General features: G+C 34.9%; 1 protein-coding gene and 1 pseudogene across 9 annotated transcripts in view; both read left to right on the forward strand.

Moving 5' to 3' along the window:
- BIRC6 (baculoviral IAP repeat containing 6) overlaps positions 1 to 20,004 on the forward strand; it is a 218,531-nt gene that overhangs the window by 95,542 nt on the left and 102,985 nt on the right. For 8 of the 9 annotated variants that reach the window (XR_004385497.1, XM_032881858.1, XM_032881856.1 and 5 more), the window contains 14 exons: positions 1,422 to 1,636; positions 1,811 to 2,019; positions 2,462 to 2,808; positions 3,400 to 3,619; positions 4,104 to 4,237; positions 4,961 to 5,098; positions 6,607 to 6,734; positions 10,596 to 10,727; positions 11,563 to 11,778; positions 12,656 to 12,839; positions 13,479 to 13,634; positions 16,462 to 16,595; positions 17,251 to 17,404; positions 19,121 to 19,237. Coding sequence is in view for 8 of the 9 variants with exons in the window: in XM_032881858.1 (XP_032737749.1) it covers positions 1,422 to 1,636; positions 1,811 to 2,019; positions 2,462 to 2,808; positions 3,400 to 3,619; positions 4,104 to 4,237; positions 4,961 to 5,098; positions 6,607 to 6,734; positions 10,596 to 10,727; positions 11,563 to 11,778; positions 12,656 to 12,839; positions 13,479 to 13,634; positions 16,462 to 16,595; positions 17,251 to 17,404; positions 19,121 to 19,237 (2,484 nt within the window). In the remaining variant the exon portion in view is untranslated. The remainder of the gene's footprint in view (positions 1 to 1,421; positions 1,637 to 1,810; positions 2,020 to 2,461; positions 2,809 to 3,399; positions 3,620 to 4,103; positions 4,238 to 4,960; positions 5,099 to 6,606; positions 6,735 to 10,595; positions 10,728 to 11,562; positions 11,779 to 12,655; positions 12,840 to 13,478; positions 13,635 to 16,461; positions 16,596 to 17,250; positions 17,405 to 19,120; positions 19,238 to 20,004) is intronic. The other variant, XM_032881852.1, reaches the window with a different exon arrangement.
- Positions 14,689 to 15,980, forward strand: LOC116881883 (annotated as a pseudogene).

Consider the following 20,004-nt stretch of genomic DNA (forward strand, 5'->3'; position numbering starts at 1 on the left):
GTAAACTATGGGCAATTCTAACCTTATAATCCTACCAAACTGTTAGTTCTGGGCATGGACTGCAGCAGAATTCGACAGAATCCTTCTGTGTTTTATAGCAAGAGAATAATTTGAATATAATGCATACTGTGTCACTTTTATCGTATGAATAGTCGAACCAGATTTGCTTTACTGCTTCAGCCTGTTTCTTTAGAAGAGAGAGTTTTTTAAAACAAAAATTCTTAATGGTGTTTCCTGTTGAACTAATCCTTCACTGGTGTTACCGTTAGTGTCTGTAACATTTAGAATGTGACTAGTTGGTGTGCAGCGTTATGGAATGTGAGTGGTTGTTTACACTGCAGTTTGCTTTTTAGCAGTGGAATTGACTGTAGATTATAGAATTATGTTCTTTGTTATTTAATGGTTTTTCTGTTTAGGAAAGTATTGGTAACTGCCTTTTTCTGCGAAACCAACTCCACTGAAAATAGCATGGGTTCTAGCAGTTTCGCTGGGTCCCTTCACTGTCAAATGCAGCTCTTAAGTTTATTAAGTGCTCCTCACCCCAACCTGGTGAAGAAGAAAAAGAATTCTGTTGTTAGTGATTCTGTCTACGGTTTGACTAATCAGGCTTATTCTGAAGTGTGTATGAGATGAGATATGCAAGTCTGCGCTTTTTCTGTTCCTCTCAGATCATTTTTGCCTTTCGTTAGTGTGAGCATCTCAACCACACTGAGTGTGATTCGGGTGCTTACACAGAAGGGCTTTCTGCCTCTGTAGTGTGGCCGTTGAGAGTAAGCCATCAACTGCACTTGGTACTAAGTAGCTGAAGAGACAGTGATGTGTCGGTACCTGGGCAGAAACACTGTTTGGGATAAGCTGTGTCTCTCTATTGGAGGATCTTCCTGAGGGATTTTTTTAGTGGTAGTAGGTGACTTTGTGTGATTTCTGCCTTGTACTTTTACTTTACATTCTAACTGCAGTGTGAGATCTAACTCTGTAAGAAGATGAATAAGGCTTGAGAACAGTAAAATCAAGCAGTACAATTTGATATCATTAATGCATCTATTAGGGCAATTTTTAGGAAGTGACCAGATGACTGAAAAAGATTACATAGATACTTTTTAGAATTAATCCATGTACTGTTTTTGGTAATAAAGTTTTTCAACTCTAAAGTTTTAAATTAAGCTTGTATGTACAGTTGATTGCTGTCGCAATAACAAACTTACTCTTGTATACTTTTTCTTTAAGCCTTAACTAGCATGGATTGAGGTTTCAGAGAATTTTTGAGGGCTGCTTATTTACTTTCCTTCCCATCTGTTTGTTGTTTAATAAGTTGATTTCATTTTTTAAGATGCATGTTCCCAACTGTTTTTGTGAATGTATCTTTTGGTTAATTGCAACAATGGTAGTTTTTGTCAACTCTTGCTATCTCTCTCTGATAGGAGCAAGGAGATTTGTGACCTTGGATTTTGGCAGACCAATACTGTTGACAGATGTCTTGATTCCCACTTGCGGAGATTTGGCCTCCTTGTCAATTGACATTTGGACATTAGGAGAAGAGGTGGATGGGAGGCGACTGGTAGTGGCAACTGATATAAGCACCCATTCACTAATTCTGCATGATTTGATACCACCTCCTGTGTGTAGATTTATGAAGGTAAAGAAATGCAAGACAGTGAATTGATATGCTTTCCATGTGTCCAACAAGTTATGAGAGATACTCAAACATAAAATTAAAAAGTATAACTACTTTCTTACACATTGCTCCAAATTTTATTTTTGCAGATGGATGTGTATGTATATTCATGTTTCATTTTTCTCTTAATTTCAGATCACTGTCATTGGACGTTATGGGAGTACAAATGCCAGAGCCAAAATCCCCCTAGGATTTTACTATGGTCATACGTATATCTTGCCTTGGGAAAGCGAACTGAAGTTAATGCATGATCCTTTAAGGGGAGAGGGTGAATCTGCAAACCAACCAGAAATTGACCAGCATTTAGCAATGATGGTTGCTCTACAGGAGGATATACAGTGCAGGTTATTAGAAAATTACAGTATATGTTAATCTTACTGAAACCCTTTATTTTGTATGTCTTATATATATTTTTCAAGAAATATCTTTGCATAGATGTATAGAGAAGAACAAAAGGTTGGAGGACCCTACTGGCTCAGTCAGAAGAGTATGTGACTCTTGATCTTCGAGCTGTGCGTTTGAGCCCCACAGTGGGTGTAGAGATTACTAGAAAATAAATAAACTTTAAAAAAGAAAAAGAAAAGGAAGTAGGAAGCTAGAATGCTACAATATTTGGTAAATTATAATATTATGATTAGATAATTGATTTCATTTAGTAATTAACAAAGGAATAGTTCTTTTTAATGCTTGTTAACATGTTTTAGATATTTAATTTTTAGTGTGCATTTGTACATATATGTAAAATGGAACATTGCAGGGATTGTTTTGTACATTTTTTATTCACAGGTATAACTTAGCTTGTCATCGACTGGAAACTCTTTTGCAAAGTATCGATCTTCCTCCTCTTAACAGTGCTAACAATGCACAATACTTTTTGCGAAAACCAGACAAGGCAGTTGAAGAAGACAGTAGAGTTTTTTCTGCCTATCAAGACTGTATTCAGCTACAGCTTCAACTGAATTTGGCTCATAATGCAGTGCAGAGGCTCAAAGTAGCTCTTGGTGCAAGTCGGAAGATACTAAGTGAAACATCAGATCCAAAAGATTTAATTCAGACTTCTTCCACAGAGCAGTTGCGGACCATCATCAGATACTTACTGGACACTTTGCTCAGTCTTCTTCACTCTTCCAATGGTTTGTATTTGGCTTCAGTTCTTTAAATGCTGGAAATGTGTTTGATATGATTTTGTTTATTTTTCTTTGTTGTGTTAGTATTTGCTAGTATTGTTCATTTTGATATTCTGTCTGTGTGAGCACTTATGAAATGTGTTTGTTGGTTAACTCCTTTTTTCTCCCATATTTCTCCTTTTTTTGTTTTAAATGGATTTTCAACTCGAATGTTCACTGTGGATGTGGTACATCATTTCGTCTGGCAAAATATTAAATATAGTTATCGTGAAAACTTAATAAATTGCTAGCAATATACTGTCATTTTCTAATCAAGAGCTATTTTTGGTCATTACACAGATACACACACTCAACTATCTAAATCACCCAACCCCACACATAAGAAATAAAGTTGATTCAAATGCTAGCTTTTCTCCTTTTGCAGCATTTAACAATTAAAATTCTACATACAAAGAATAAATAAATGAATAGCAAAATAAATAGAATTATAATTGGTTACTGATTGCTGTTAAGAAAAAAGCGTATTTAGGTATGCTGATACTGATATTACAGCATACGCTTAAATAGGAAATTTTACTGTTTTCTGTTCTGTAATAGGACACTCTGTTCCTGCAGTTTTGCAGAGCACGTTTCATGCCCAGGCCTGTGAAGAGCTTTTTAAACACTTGTGCATCAGTGGAACCCCAAAGATACGGTTGCATACTGGTCTTCTACTTGTTCAACTCTGTGGTGGTGAAAGATGGTGGGGTCAGTTTCTTTCTAATGTTCTTCAGGAATTGTACAATTCAGAGCAGCTTCTCATCTTTCCTCAAGATAGGTAGGTCAGAAAATACGGAGTTTTTATTAGTAGTTTCTACTTTTCACAGTTAGAGTTCAGATTTTGAAATTCTGTGCATGTAGATTGATCCTGAGTGGTTAAATGAAGCACATCTTACCAGGGTTTGGGAATGCCCAGCAACGCACATATTGAGGAAGAGTATACGGTGATACAATAGACTACATTCTTTAGTTTCCTGACTGCATCTGTGGAGTTTATAGATCTGTGTTTATGAGTATTTCCTTATAGATTATGTTACTTTATGTGTTACATGTATTCTTTTGAGACAATGATAAAATTTTGTATGGATATAGTTATAAAATATAACCAAGAGTTTGAAAAGAGTTAATTTTAACATTGTAACTCCAGGTGTAAATCATGCTAAGAACCACTTATCATATCATTTGTTAAATTTCAGTGTGAATTATTTTTTAAATGAGCAAATGGATTCATACTGGTATTTTATTTATATCTCTTTTTTTAGGGTCTTCATGTTACTTTCCTGCATTGGTCAGAGATCACTTAGTAATAGTGGAGTATTAGAAAGCTTACTTAATCTGCTGGATAATTTGTTGTCACCTCTTCAGCCACAGTTACCCATGCATAGGAGAACAGAAGGTATTATTTAAAGTGGTTGTCTTTAGTAAAAACATAAGATTCCTGTAAATACTGCTTTTATAAAATGGCTGGTTGTGAAGTACTTTTTTAAAATATTCATCATTGTACACTTTGCTAACACTTTCGTGCTATAGACTTTTTAGAATTTAGAATGTAGACTTTCATATGATTGATTGCCGTATGGTTATTGCTTTATAAATCTATTTTTCATTATTTGAATTTTGAACCTGGAAACTATTGTAACATGTTTTTTCTGTATTGTCATAACTAAAATTGGCTTCTTCATTAAGTCTCAGTTTTAGGTATGGTTGCTTTTCTGGTCATTCATAATGTATTTCATCCGAGCAACAAAATTGTTACTGGAACAAAAACTTTAGAACTTAGTTTATATATGATTAGGAAGTTGAGAGATTTTTTTATTTAGTTACCTGGAAGTCTGAGAATTGGACCTTATGCCTGTTCCCTAGTTTATAAGTTACTGTCTCTTGGATTCAACCTATAATCAAGAATCTATTTTCGTAACATAAAACATTTGTCTTCCATTAGATTCAGTGTGTGGCCACAGGTTCCAGTTCTGAGGCTTATTATAAGTAAATATTAATGTTAGTAATGATGTGGTATATTTTTAATTTATAAAATGTCTTATCTCATAATTATCTTCTCAGACTTCATTAGAACTCTTAGAGTCACCTGATTATTTTTTCCACTGTCATCTGTGTATAGGAGTACTAGATATTCCCATGATCAGTTGGGTTGTGATGCTGGTATCCAGATTGCTGGATTATGTGGCCACTGTTGAAGATGAAGCAGCAGCTGCAAAAAAGCCTCTGAATGGTAAAGACAGGGAGAGGTTTCTGACAGGTATCAGAAGTTTATAATAATCTGTTGGTGGGGATTTTGAGTGACTACGCAGTTGTTCCAGAACTGGCTATTGGCCTGGAGTTTCCAGCTGTATGTAATTTATGTAAAATATGAATTAAATTTACTGGGAATCTGTTTTAAGGATAAAATTTATTTTTGAAGGACTTTATGGACCAGCCCCTAATTTGAGCATGACTTGTAGTGTCTAGGTACAAGCATGTCTTTCATGAGGTTATTTTCCTCATGCTCGTTTAAACACTTTTTAATGGCATACATGTAAGTGAATTTATGAAATATGTGAAGAGTTCTTTATGTTCTTTGAGTATAGCATGTCATTCTGTTTATCAATAAGAAGAAGTAGAGTTCTAATTAAGTATAAAGAGCTTTTGTGCTTAGATACAGAAGTTCCCAGATTGGTTGTGGTTTTTTGAGTTTCAGTCTTCATAAAAGTTTGAGGCATAGAAAAATTTTCAAATTAAATGACATCCAACTGCATGACAAATTATTTTCTTCCCCTACTTCCAGGCTAACAACAATTTTCATAAAGGTTTTGAAATAGCTACATCTTATATCTAAATACAGTCATTAAGTGCCATAAATTTGAATTTTACACATTGTCAGGTTTCTAATATTAAAAAAAGGTCTCTCAAGGTGTCTTATAGATCGATGAATCAGTTGATTTTGGTGCACATTACATTTGGGAAAAGGGTGGGGAATTTTTTCCATGTAGAGGGAATATGTCTTAAATATTTAGAGTCTCTGGGCCAGTTTACTCATAGGATATAGAGGTATCTATACAGTTACATATAACTACTACATGAAGTTGGAATATTACAGTATCAGAGATCTTAGTTTTTATTTATATCATTCAGATACTATGGAAATGCATTGGTGGAAGACATTTTTTATAGGTTTTGAAAAATTTGAACTGACTTAACAGGTGGATAGTAGAGAATAGGAGAAGATGTCCTTAGGTTAAGCAGGCATGAACAAGTAATTGGAGATGGGTCAAATGTGATGTTGAGCAGAAGAATGATACTTGAAGTAATAGTCTGGACACATTTTTTAAAAATGAGAAAAAGAGCTACATACATGATTTTTTAACTTATTTTTGCATTCATTAAGTCAAATTATTGAATATCCTCTTTTTGGGTCCTTACACAAAAGCTTGGGTTTGAAATAGGCAGTAGTGAGCCATTTGTTGTTTTTGAATGGAGTTACATCAGAGGTGTGTTGTTAAAAATTAATCTTAAACAACTGTGGAGGAAAATAGCTGTTATCTTAAAGGAAATATTGGAGACAGAAAACTCTGATCTTAGAGTCATTTAGGGTCTAGAATAGCTTTCTAGGGTCAAATCTTACTAGCGATTTCCTAATAATGGTTAATTTTCTTTAAAACCGCTTTGTCATGATTGACACATTTATAAATTTGTGTTTTCTGGTTATAGAAAGTACTTTAAAATCACATTTAATAGAATTACTAATAAAACTTTTTCTTGCTCTTTCAGGTAACCAGTGGAGTTTTATTAATAATAATCTGCACACTCAGAGCATAAATAGGTCTTCCAAAGGCAGCAGTAGCCTTGATAGATTATATTCCAGAAAAATCAGAAAGCAGCTAGTTCATCATAAACAGGTAATTTTCAGTATGCTTTTTTAATTTTAATGTTTGAGAACATTGCTTTAAGTTGCATAAGACAGACTTGTGGTTATCAGGTGTTAGGTATGCTGTTTAAGGAGGTACTTAGGGAAATTGTTTAACGGATTTGAGACTGAGCTTCTTTATTTGTAAGATGGCAACAGTTCGTAGTTTACAAATTTTTGGTGAGGTCCTTTAAAGTGTCTACCTCTTCCCCTCTCTGTTAATACTGTTCTAAATAAGAGACCATCATTTCTTTTTTGTCTAGTAACAAGGTGTCTCTCTTTGTTCTTTCTCAATCCTTATCTTATTTTTTTCTTGAATTCTTTTTTTTTTTTTTTTTAGATTTTATTTATTTATTTGACAGAGATCACAAATAGGCAGAGAGGCAGGCGGAGAGAGAGGAAGGGAAGCAGGCTCCCCGCTGAGCAGAGAGCCCGATGCGGGGCTCAGTCCCAGGACCCTGGGATCATGACCTGAGCCGAAGGCAGTGGCTTTAACCCAGTGAGCCACCCAGGCGCCCCTCTTTCTTGAATTCTTGATAGCTTCCAGTTGACCTGTGCTTGAAGGTCAGAGTCCTTAACAGGACTTCAGGGTTCTATCATGGGTCCCTCTTTGTAACTTACACGTTTGAATTTTAGTCTAGCCATATTGAATTTGAATTTATGAACCACCAGCCCCAGTTTTCTCATCCAGGACTTTTGCATATAGTTAAGTATCTTTCCTCCCCACGCCCACGCACGCATCCCCCCACTCCCCCCACCAGCTACATAGATTATTCTTTTGCTGAGATAACCTAACTTACTAGGCATGAGTTTATAATCACTTCCTCCAAGAGGACCTCCCTGTTTCCCAAATTAGGGTAGTATGCGTTGGTGGTATAGTGGTGAGCATAGCTGCCTTCCAAATTAGGATAGTATCCCATACAGTATATTCCCCATGTATATTTTATCCTTTCATTATATTCATCATAAATTTTGGTAGGGATTCTTTTATTTGGTTAACATGAAATTTGTGCAGGTCACGGTGAGTAAATCATTTCTTAAAGTATTGTTAAGAGTCATGCAGAGTGGTCTTTTATACCTGGCTTTTTTTGCTCAAAATGATTTTTTTTGCAATCCATCCATATTGAGTGTATCAGTGTTTCTTTTTAATTCTTGACCACCGTTCCATGAATGTTCCAGAATCTCTTAATCCATTTGCCTATTGATAAACCCTTTAGTGTTGGTTTTTTTCTTTTTGAAATACACACAGATGCACATATATGTTTCTTCTGCTTATCAGGCAAACATTTGCATGCAGACACACTAAATCTTTCAACACAAAGTCATATATTAGAATGTGGTTTTTATGGGAGGACACTTGTGCATATCTGGTTTTTTTTTCTCACTTGGTTCCATGATCGCTTTTGAAATTGCACATAAAATTTGTGTCTACACATTTTACTGTGTAATAGTGAATTTATACCTGATATCAGATTCTTAGGAGCCATTACTTTATTGTTACTACCTTTTAAAATGTGTCTTTCTCTTTCTTTTACAGCATATACAGGGTTAAATGTTATATCCTTGATACATAGTATGGAGCCTAGTGTATTGTCAATAAATATTTGTATAATTGATTTGAACTGTAATTAGAGTTTATATGAAAATCCATTGGATCTGACAAGTTTGTGAAAGCTTTAGGCCTTTTTAAAAACATGGGTTTGGCATTGAATTACTTATTTTCACTTAAAAGTTTTTCAGCTGTGAGCTGTTTGATCTTTTGCAGGAAAAATGATGTGAAGCTTTTCCCTCAGCTCTTTTTTTTTTTACTCTTAACTAATTTTATGTGGTAATAATTTGCATTTTAAAAAGTCAGCTGATTTTATTGAACACTTAACATTATGCTTGCTGTATTTAATTTAGGATATGAAGTTGGAAAATAAACCTAGAGTATAAACCCAGTAGATTTTTCTTAATAAAATATTACTGTTTTATTCTTTACTATGATGGACATCATTGGGACTGGAAAAGCTTAAAGTGGGATGTGAGGCATAGTTGGTAGTAGTGTATCAGTATTCTCTGTTTCTAATGGTTTTATTATGATTGCAGGAAAGGATCTTGTTTCTAGGAAATGGACACTAAAGTATTCAACGGTGGCTGGTCAGCATGTTGCCAGCTTACTCTCAAATGGTTTAAGGAAAAAAATGTCTTTTTATAGTAATTAAAGTTGCTGATTAACATTGTGGTTTGAAGTAAATTAAAAAAAATTTTTATTGTAATTGTCACGTTCTATCATTGAACTTTTAGGACAGTTTTCTGAAAATACTGTTTTATAGTAGCTCTTACACACACGTATGTTGATTATCTAATAAATGTGTATGCTGTTTCTATTTTAGGATACATTTTTTTTCATATATGGAGATTACAGCCCAGTGAATATTTCTTTATATTAGTTAGTTTTTTTCTTTATGTTAGTTAATTTTTTTCCTGATAACAAAAACAGCTATCAAAAGTAGAAATTAAGGGGCACCTGGGTGGCTCAGTGGGTTGAGGCCTCTGCCTTCAGCTCAGGTCATGATCCCAGGGTCCTGGGATCGAGCCCCGTGTTGGGCTCTCTGCTCGGCGGGGAGCCTGCTGCTTCCCCTCTCTCTGCCTGCCTCTCTGCCTACTTGTGATCTCTGTCCGTCAAATAAATAAATAAAATCTTAAAAAAAAAAGTAGAAATTAAGGAAATGTTCTCTGAAGAAGTAGGTTTATTACGTTCTTAACTAAAGTATTCATTTATAATTATGGCTATCACTTTTTAGTGACTTTCTATTTAGAATAATGTTCTGTCTTATATGGGGATGTGGTTAAGTCATTTAATGAATTTTTAAGGTCTTCTGTGCAGACATTTTTTTCTTTGTTTTGATTCATTGCTACTAACTAGTAGTTGCCAGGGATTAGGGACTGGGCCCATTGGATAGGAGGGACATGTGTGGGCAATGTAAAAGGACATCATGAGAGATCTTAGTGATGATAGTACTATCGTGCCCGTTCATGTGTCTACACATATGTAGAACTAGTACACAGAGACATAAACTCGAGTAGAAGTGAAGAGAAATCTGAATAAAATTGGTGAATTTTACAATGTCAGTACTCTGTTGCAGTATTATAGCTTTACAAATTGTTATCGTTGGAGGAAATTGGATAAAGTGTCTAAGAGATTTCTCTTATTTCTTAGAACTATATATCTACAGTTAACTGGATAAAATTTTAATTAATAAAGAACAAAGACGGGGCGCTTGGGTGGCTCAGTGGGTTAAAGCCTCTGCATTCAGCTCAGGTCATGCTCCCTGATTCCTGGGATCAAGCCCCACATCAGGCTCTCTGCTTGGCAGGGAGCCTGCTTCCCTTCCTCTCTCTGCCTGCCTCTGCCTACTTGTGGACTCTGTCTGTCAAATAAATAAATAAAACCTTAAAAAAAAAAAAAGAACAAAGACATTTTAAAAAATTTACTACTCTTAAGGGAGATTGCCATAAAAATAAAGCTAAGAATATTGTGTAATAAAAATATTTTCCCCATATATTTAAGAACACTTACTTTCCTCCAGAAAGTATCTATCATTCTCATTAGTGGCTTACATAAAGTTTTCCACTTACTTCCCTTTTCCCATGGGTGAGGAATTAAGTCTTAATTATAACATGGACAGATCATTTGGGATTTGAAATGACTTATCAGCAACACAGTTAAAACTAAATCAGGGAATAATTTATTCCATCAGTTGGATGGATAAACTCTATGAGGTATATAATTACTTTGTTGTTTTTAACACTGTTAGCTTAATTTAGGTTAAAAAGTTAGATTAATTTTCCTTTTTTTTTTTTTTTAAAGCAACTTAACCTACTAAAAGCTAAACAGAAAGCTTTGGTGGAACAGATGGAAAAAGAAAAAATACAGAGTAACAAGGGATCATCATACAAACTTCTGGTAGAGCAAGCAAAACTAAAGCAGGCTACCTCAAAGGTATGATCTTTGCTTTTTAATGTAATTATTTTGGGACGGTCACTTTCCTTTTTAATATTTCAATTTAGTTAAATATTTTTAATAATAATTAAGAAACTTAAGGTTTTGTTATTTTGCCTATCAATGAAAAAATCTATTCTAAACCATTTTTTTTGAAGGAAGATAGCTTTTAACTCAAGGAATTATATGATAAATGTGGACTTATATTATGTTTCCAATGTGTTCCCTTTAAAGTGGATTGTGTGCCAGTAAATTAAAAATAAAAGATTCAAGGAAATGTACAGTTTTCTTAATGTGTTCTTAAGTGAAAATTAAATCCATTGATTTGTAAATAAAATTTTAAAATACAACTTAACATGTATTTTTTAATTTGGGGGAATAACACATGTAGCAACTAGTTTTGTTTATTGTGTTTCTATAAATATGAGGTTATAGTTATTCCATCAGATTTTGAGATAACTTGAGTTAATACTCTATACTTAAAGTTGTGTTACATAGGTTTCTTTATCCATCCACCTTTTATGAATTATGTTTGGAATACTTTGGTAATTTTTATTCAAGATGTTAGATTTGACCTAATGTAGCTTTAATATAGAATTTCAGTTTTCTGAAATTCTGTTATAAGTCCAGTACCTTACTCTAAATAGGACTTTAGGTATATTGGTCAGTATAGCTTTTAATAATCTTATGTGGAAGCTTATGGTTTATCTAAAATTTTATTCCTTAGAAGTTGTGAATTTCCTGAGTGAATATTTTCATTCCATTAATAAATTTATACTGGAAGAATTTTCATTTGGCAAACACTGATTTAAATACTGTAAATTTTTCTGTGTAGCACTTCAAGGATTTAATTAGGTTACGTCGGACAGCAGAATGGTCCCGTTCTAATTTAGACACAGAAGTTACAACAACAAAAGAAAGTCCAGAGATAGAACCACTTCCATTTACCCTGGCCCATGAACGTTGTATTTCAGTAGTGCAGAAACTTATTCTGTTTCTCCTCTCCATGGATTTTACATGTCATGCAGATCTCTTACTGTTTGTTTGTAAGGTAAGTAAACTAATAGGCATAATTTATAATTACAGACTGAGAGGGTAAGAAAAAGAAAGAATGTATTCTTTAATTGGTTTTTGATTAAGTTATAATAGTGCTTTTATTGGTTTTCCTTTATGTAAGTCAGATTTTTTTTATTATGCCTTGAAAGGCTTAAAAAATATTTTGTCACACTTCTTAAGAGATGATTTCTTAGGAGATATGATTTATATTTTAACCTAGTTAAAACTAAGTTAATGTAGATTTGAAATGTATATAAGGTGGGTATGCCTATCTGCAAGCTCCTTTTTTTCTCTTAATTAAAATAGGAAATATACAAATAAGTTTCAAATTATGGTAATGAAAGGGTTTTAATACCCTGAAGGCTTTCTTGTAGCATATTCATTGTTTTTAAAAAATTATTTTTAACTATTCCACCAAGAAGGCTTTTTTTGGGTTTTTTTTTTGTTCATTTTGTTCATTTGTTTTTAATGATTTTTTCTTCTTTGAGAGAGAGAGAGACACACACACTCGGGAGCTCTCACATACGTTGGGGGGAGGGGCAGAGTGAGAGAAGCTCAAGCAGACTCCCCCCTGAGCATGGATCCTGAAGCAGGCTGCTCTCAGAGCCCAGACTCATATGAGACTGTGACCTGAGCAGAAATCACAAGTCAGACATTTAACCAACTGAATCACCCAGGCATCCCACTATTCCACAATTTTTAATGAGATTTTAATATTTGATCATGAAAATACATTTCTTTGTATTTTTCAAGCAATTATTTTGATGCCAGAAACATATCTCATCATTGAAAAGTATTATTCCAACAGTTTGGTTTTGGAGAAAACATATGTAATTGCTGTAATTGCTATAATTTCATAAAATGTATTGCAGGTTCTTGCACGTATTGCAAATGCCACGAGGCCGACTATACATCTGTGTGAGATTGTCAATGAACCTCAGCTGGAAAGACTACTATTACTTTTGGTTGGAACTGACTTCAATAGAGGAGATATATCTTGGGGGGGTGCTTGGGCTCAGTATTCCTTAACTTGTATGCTACAGGACATACTAGCAGGTTTGTCCAGATTTATTTTTTAAAGGGTATGTCCAAATTAGCTTGTCATAGCTTGAATAAGTAACACTTAAAAAGAACTATAACCCCCAAGTGGAAAAGGTCTATTTAATGTTACTGCCTTAGCAATTACTTAGAATTACTTTTGTATTTAATTATGTTGACAGTTGTATAAATGTTAAGTCTTTGTGGAGGAGTTAGGTTGTTAAAGCACAGGAATATTATAGCTAGTTGGTTTCATTATTAATATCAATAATGGGCTGCTTATCAGTACTTTATGTGGCCTTGAGAGCTCTACGTGCCTTAGGTTTTTCATCTGTTAAATAAGGACAATAAGAGTACCTTCCTTCTAAAGTTGTTTGGAGTAAGCGAGTTAGTGTATGTAAAGTAATTACAGTAACTGCTGTTCATATTACACATTTTCTGTAAGCACGGTATTACTTGTCTTTAACATTGGAAGGTCATGCAGTGGGTCCTAGCATTTCCTTAGGTAGGTGGGGAATGTTTTGCCTCAGACTCTTTTATAGTTGGTACCACATATATGCCATCATTCTCTAAACTGGAGGAAAAATATGTTGTCATATGTTTTAGAGGTCTGTTAGTAACTTACTCAGATAGCTATGACTCTTTTCTTTCATACAGGGGAGTTGCTGGCCCCAGTAGCTGCAGAAGCCATGGAGGAGGGGGCAGTGAGCGATGACGTGGCTGCAACAGCCGGGGACTCTGATGACTCCCTACAGCAGTCTTCTGTTCAGTTGCTGGAAACTATAGATGAACCTTTGACACATGATATAACGGGTACGTTCCTTAAATTGTGTTTTATTTAACATAGTCTGAGTGTTGTTGTTTTTTTTAATAAAAATATATTTCAAAATTAAGAATTTTAGTGAAGTAGATAATTTTCACATTTTTGTCTTAGGGCTTTGGCCTTAGTAACCAGATTGGTTAAATATGATAAATACATTTCCGTTTGATTCTCTGAATGAATTCTTATTATAATAAAACACTGTCCTTTCATAAAATGTCCTAATTATTTTGATATGGTCTGATTTGGCTCTGCTCAAAAAAATCTAGAAGACAGTTAAAGATACGCATTGGTGAAGATAGCAAAGTTAAAGGCTCTTATTCTTTAAGATCCAGCCTTTTTGGTGTATTTTCTTTCTTTTTTCTTTCTTTGTTTTCTGCCTTTTTGAAAACTGTATGTGTATCTTAGCATAATGCAATCTTTGCTCCCTTTTTCTTGAAGAGAGTGTTTTAGTTACTGCTGTGTGTGTTGCTGGGGCTGTGCTTATTTCATCCATTGGTCACTTCTCAGTCTTAACGTTCTCTCATAATTTTATCCTTTTTATGTGATATTCCCTTTATCTGAAATAGACTTCCTTCTCTTATTTGCAAGATGAACTCCTTATCTATGATTCACAGAAAGCTTGCCCTCTGCAATAAGCTTTTCCACCACCACCAGCAGCAGTGTTGGAGACTGCCTTTGGTGCTGCCTTCTACTCTAGATGGTTTCTGATAGCACTTATCATGCTGTATAGTTGGTTTAATTTCTATAGTGTATCCTCACTCTGGACTTCAATTAATTTATTGGAGAGCAGAAATTTGTTTTATTAATCTTCACATACTCATATCCTAGTATAGGCTGGCATGTGCTAGGTGTTCTATAAATATATGTTGAATAAGGGGTGAGAAGGATGGGAAAGTAGGGTTTATTTAAAGCATAGAAGTTTAGTTATGAACTTTGAGACATCTGAGAGCAAAAGAATTTCTAATTCAGAATAGAAAAATAAGGTGATTAGCAGCTTTTCCTATAGGAACTACCAGGTTGAGAGTGTGACTCTCTCTCTCCTAATCCTATGATGGTGTGTGCTCATCACTGATATCAGCGTATTCTGAAAATGGGGAATCATCTGGCAAGAATGTTACTTTGCCTCCTGTGTTCAAGGCTCCCATTTGACCTGATCTTGTGGACTTTGTTCATACCAGCTTGCGCAAAAACAACACACAGCTGTTAGTGAATTAACAAGTCATAAACCAGTGCTGAGTCTTGGGATACTGGCAGAGTTTGAGGTAGTGGGACTCACTGTTCTGCCAAGGGTGCTTTTAGAAGTATGTGTTGTGGGGCATGCATGTTTGCACCAGACAAAATCTGGTGCCATCGGCATCGCAGAGTGAACGTGACACAGAAATGATATGCCATTTGCTCTGCCCAGGCTGCCTTGGCCTTAACAGCACTGGTCATTTCTAAAAGTCATGGTATTGAGGAAGTTCTTGAACTTCCTTTGGTGTTTGTAGATAAAGTTGGTGGCTGCAAGAGGACCAAGGAGTTTATATTGCTTAAAAAACTTAAAGCCTAGAATGGTATCTGAAAAGTCTATGACTCTTAGTGAATGAGAGCTGGCAAGAGCAAAATGAGAAACCATCGTTGTATACAGCATAGGGGATCTGCATCATCTATAATGAAGACACTGGTATCATCAAGGCCTTCAGAACCATCTCTGGAATTACTTTACTTAATGTAGGCAAATTGAACATTTTGAAACTTGCCCCTGATAGGCATGTCTGATGTTTCTGCATTTGGACTGAAAGTACTCTGCAAGTAGACCATCTCTGTGGCACTTGGCATAAGACTGCCTCCTTCAAGAGGAATTACAACCTTCCCATGCACAAGATGCTTAATACACTACTTAGCAGAATCTTGAAAAGCCCAGAGATCCAAAGAGCCCTCTGAGCGCCGTGCCAGAGGATTCATCACAGAGTCCTGAAGAAGAATCCACTGAAAAACCCAAGAATCCTATTGAAGCTAAACCCCTGTGCAAAGACCATGTGCCAGAACACCATTCCTTGCCAGGCCAAGAGTCATAAGTTCTGGATGGATAAGGTGGCAACAGCCTCAGAAGCCAAGTCAGATGAGAAGGGGGTTCCAGGTAAGAAGCCTGTGAAGGGGAAGAAAGGAAAGAAAGCTGTTAGCGTGAAGAGTGTGAAGAAGCAGGAGAAACCTTTTGCAGAAAAAAACAAAAACAAAAATGCTGCAGCTACCAAGAAACCAGCAGCTGTGAAGAAATCTGCAGAAAAGAAACCTACCATAGAAGAAAAGCCTGCTGTATAAAAACTGAAATTTGTTTGTTGTATAATTGTCAAATCATTTTGGATAGCTAATTTTGAATAAAGATCAAAGGCAAGAAAAAAAAAAGGTGAATAACAGTCATGTGACTTAAATTCTCTTTGCTTTTCACTTTAATACGGGGTATCATTTTCTGATTGTGGATGTAATGTAGTGCTTTATATATTGGAGGCAGTAAAATGAGTAATGTTCATTCTAGCAATGGGTAATGATTATTTTCAATAACAAAGTTTATGCAGCCTAATTCAGTAAGAGCTAATTCCATGGTCTTTTTCCCAGGGAAATCTAATATTACTGCATGGTGTTTTTACTTGTATGTTCTAGAGTGGTACATTTGTATACTTACTGATGTTTAACTGTCAAATATAAAAATTAAGAGATTTTTAAAGCAATAGAAACATGTCTCATACAAGTAAAATAACTTTTTCTATAAATAAAAGCAATATATTGGTTACATTTCATGTTGCATACTCTCTCAAAATCATTTTCAATTATTTGAAGGTGCACCTCCTCTTTCTTCTTTGGAAAAAGATAAAGAAATTGATCTTGAGCTACTTCAAGATCTAATGGAAGTTGACATTGATCCTTTAGATATTGATTTGGAAAAGGATCCTCTTGCAGCCAAAGTTTTTAAGGTATGATTCACTGTTCTTTGCAATTAAAATATTTCATTTTATAACTTTTGGCTTAATCACTTAAAGTACACATATTTATCATGTATTGCAGTCCATTATTCAGTGTTCTCAAAATTCATTATTCTGCTATAGGTCCTTTGGTAGCTTTTTTATAATACCAGTAGAATAGTATAAGGAAAAATTGTACCCTTTTATTAATGTTGCCACTATTAGTGTCTTATATATTAGTAAAAACCAGTAATAGGCATGGGGAAATTTAGTTATAGGTTACTAAATTTCAAGCAGCATTTAAGCCCCTCTAAGGCCAATTTATTTCAGATTCTACTTCTGTATTAGCTTCAATGTTTTCTGAAAGAGATATACCCCTAATACTTTATATTGCTGCTTTTTGTGTAAGAGATTTTTTTTTTTTAAGGGTGCTGATTTTATCTCTCAGGTTCTAAAAAATTAAGGTATTTTAAAAGTTTGTTATAAAATGAAGAGAATATTACTGTTCTATTCCAATAGATCGTTAAGATCATATGTATGTTTTAGTGATTTAAAGGGTAGGGGAGAATGTTTATTTTGTAGCCCTATTTGAGTTTAGAAAGTGTAAATAATGTCACTCTTGGTGAAGAGGTAAAAATGAACCACCATTTTTTTCCACTCTTTTAAGCCAATAAGCAGTACATGGTATGACTATTGGGGTGCTGATTATGGCACCTACAATTACAACCCTTACATTGGAGGTCTTGGAATTCCTGTAGCAAAGCCACCTGCAAACACAGAGAAGAATGGATCACAGACAGTTAGTGTTTCAGTATCTCAGGGTAAGTGTGTGTTAAATTTTAAGTCATGTGCTACTCCCTCTACTTCTTCTTCTTCTTCTTCTTCTTCTTCTAGAGATTTTATTTATTTATTTGACAGAGAGAGAGTTCACATGTAGGGAGAGAGGCAGGCAAAGAGAGGGGAAATAGGCTCCCTGCTCAGTCAGAGCCCAATGTGGGGCTCGATCCCAGGACCCTAAGATCATGACCTGAGCCGAAGGCAGAGGCTTAACCCACTGAGACACCTAGGCGCCCCAGGAAGCACATTCTTCCAGAATTAGGAAATTAACTAATGTTAATGTTAATGTACTATATAACACTTACACTTCATTCAGGTTTCAGCAGTTGTGTTTAAATAAAGTCCTTTATGCAAAGGGATTCAAAGCAAAATTATGCCTTGCATTTAATTGTCATAGATCTTCAGTCTCATTCAGCCTGCTGCAATTCAGAGTTCATTTTCATGGCCTTAATGCTTTTGAAGATTCCAGGCCAGTTATTTTGTAAAATGTCCCTCAAAATTTGTGGTTGTGTCCTGTTTCCTCATGATTAGATTGTGGTCATGTATTGTTACCAAAAGTATTTGAAGTGTAATGCTCAGGTTTTCTTAATGCATTCTGTTAGTTGGTTTATGATTTAAATTTGTTCCCTGATCAGTGATTTGAAGTTTAATTACTTGATTTAGGGAGATGTGTGCCAGTCTTCTCCATTGTAAAGTTACTCTTTTCCTCTCGGTAAAGAACTTTTGTGGATGTGGGAGAGTGATACTTGGAAACTGTTCTTTTTTTTTTTTTTTTAATTAGTCTTTTCATTGATTTTTAAGTAGATCCATGGTTTCCTGTTTTATTCAGTGGGTCATCATTTGTTATTTATTTTGCTTAGTTTTTATTAAAGTAAAATATAACGTAAAATATACCATTTTAGCCATTTTTAAGTATACAGTTCCATGGCATTAAGTACATTCACAGTGTTTTCATTTTTTGTTTTGATGTTCTGATTGTCCCAGATTTGACCAGTGGGATGGATCTCCCTTCGCTTATCTGTCTCCTCTTTCCTTGTTTTCTGGCACAAAAAGATGCCCCAGGCTCATCATTTCCTTTTCCTTCCCCAGACTGGGAATTAACTACTTCAGCAAGGAGAAGGGTTTTTCAAAACCTTTTAATGGAAGAATGTGATTAAGAAGCCAAAATTTGGGTGCTAGGTATACTTAACTATTTTGGTGGCTTTTTCTCTGCCCTCTTGGTGGACAGATCTAGGGAACATGTGTGTTTATACACATTTGCATCTATATTTCTATATCTGCCTTTTTATCTAGAATGCCTTGAGTTCATGTCGATATATTTGGCTGTAATCTAACTCTATAGGCTTCATTTTACTTTTTAAAAATTTTTTATTCATATTCCAGTTAGTTAACATACAGTGTAATATTACCTAGACTTGATTTTAACATACTCCCTTTCCATATTTGTATCTCTTTTCTCTGACCTTGAGGAACCTGGTTCTCATTATCCTTAACTTACTTCATTTCATTATCATTACTTCATTTAGCCTCCTTTGCACAGATGTTGGTACCTGCTGTGGTGATATTCCCTGACAGGTTTTCTAACATGAGGATACACTCTTTACCCTATTTTGCATTTGAATGTCAAAATATTATTGTAGGAAGTAGGCCATGAGTAACAATTATCAAATAGCTCTATTTCTTTGAATTGCTTTTTGTAGCCCTGGATGCTCGCCTTGAAGTTGGACTTGAACAGCAAGCAGAACTTATGTTGAAAATGATGTCTACCCTGGAAGCAGATTCCATTTTACAAGCATTAACAAATACGTCTCCTACCTGTAAGTGAAAATCACCATTCTTAAGAGTATTGCCATGAATCATTTATCTCTTAATAATTTTTAAATGCATTCAACAAGGACAGATGTTTAAATTCCATGTGTGGTGTGAGTCTGAGTGGGCTATGTATATAGCACATCTCCCTCACCTAGTTAGAAGCAAGTTGAGAAATTAGACAAAGTATTAATTAATAAATTGGGAAAGTGGAGGGGGAACAAAATACCTCCATGTAGTAGTATGCTTACTTTCAGTCCAAAAACCTGAATGATGTTTTTGTTATTGTGTTGTGAGGTTAATGAGTTGTCTGCTTAGCTAGCAGTTAGCCTGGGAATTCATTGCATTATATCCACATTTATGATAAAGTGGGATTTTACATACAATAATTGCCCCTTTTCTGGGAAAGAGACGGTTCAAGACCCCCAATGGATGCCTCAAATCACAGATAGCACTGACACCTATATATACCATATTTTTTTCTCTACATAAATAACCTGTGATAAAGTTTGATTTATAAATTAGGCACAGTAAGAAATTAACAACAATAATAAAATAATTATAATCATATATGGTAGTAAAGATGTGAATGTGGTCTTTATCAAAATCACCTTTCTGGTGGTGATGTTTGATGATAAAAGCCTGCATGATGAAGTGAGGTAAATGATGGAGGTGTTGTGATGGGGTGTTAGGCTACTCTTGACCTGACTGCAATGCCTGCTGATAACAGAAACCAGAAACCATGGAGAGCGGAACCCCAGATAAGGGGGCACTA

This window comes from Lontra canadensis, unplaced genomic scaffold (assembly GCF_010015895.1).
Source record: "Lontra canadensis isolate GAN:19392208 unplaced genomic scaffold, GSC_riverotter_1.0 scaffold78, whole genome shotgun sequence".
Taxonomy (NCBI): domain Eukaryota; kingdom Metazoa; phylum Chordata; class Mammalia; order Carnivora; family Mustelidae; genus Lontra; species Lontra canadensis.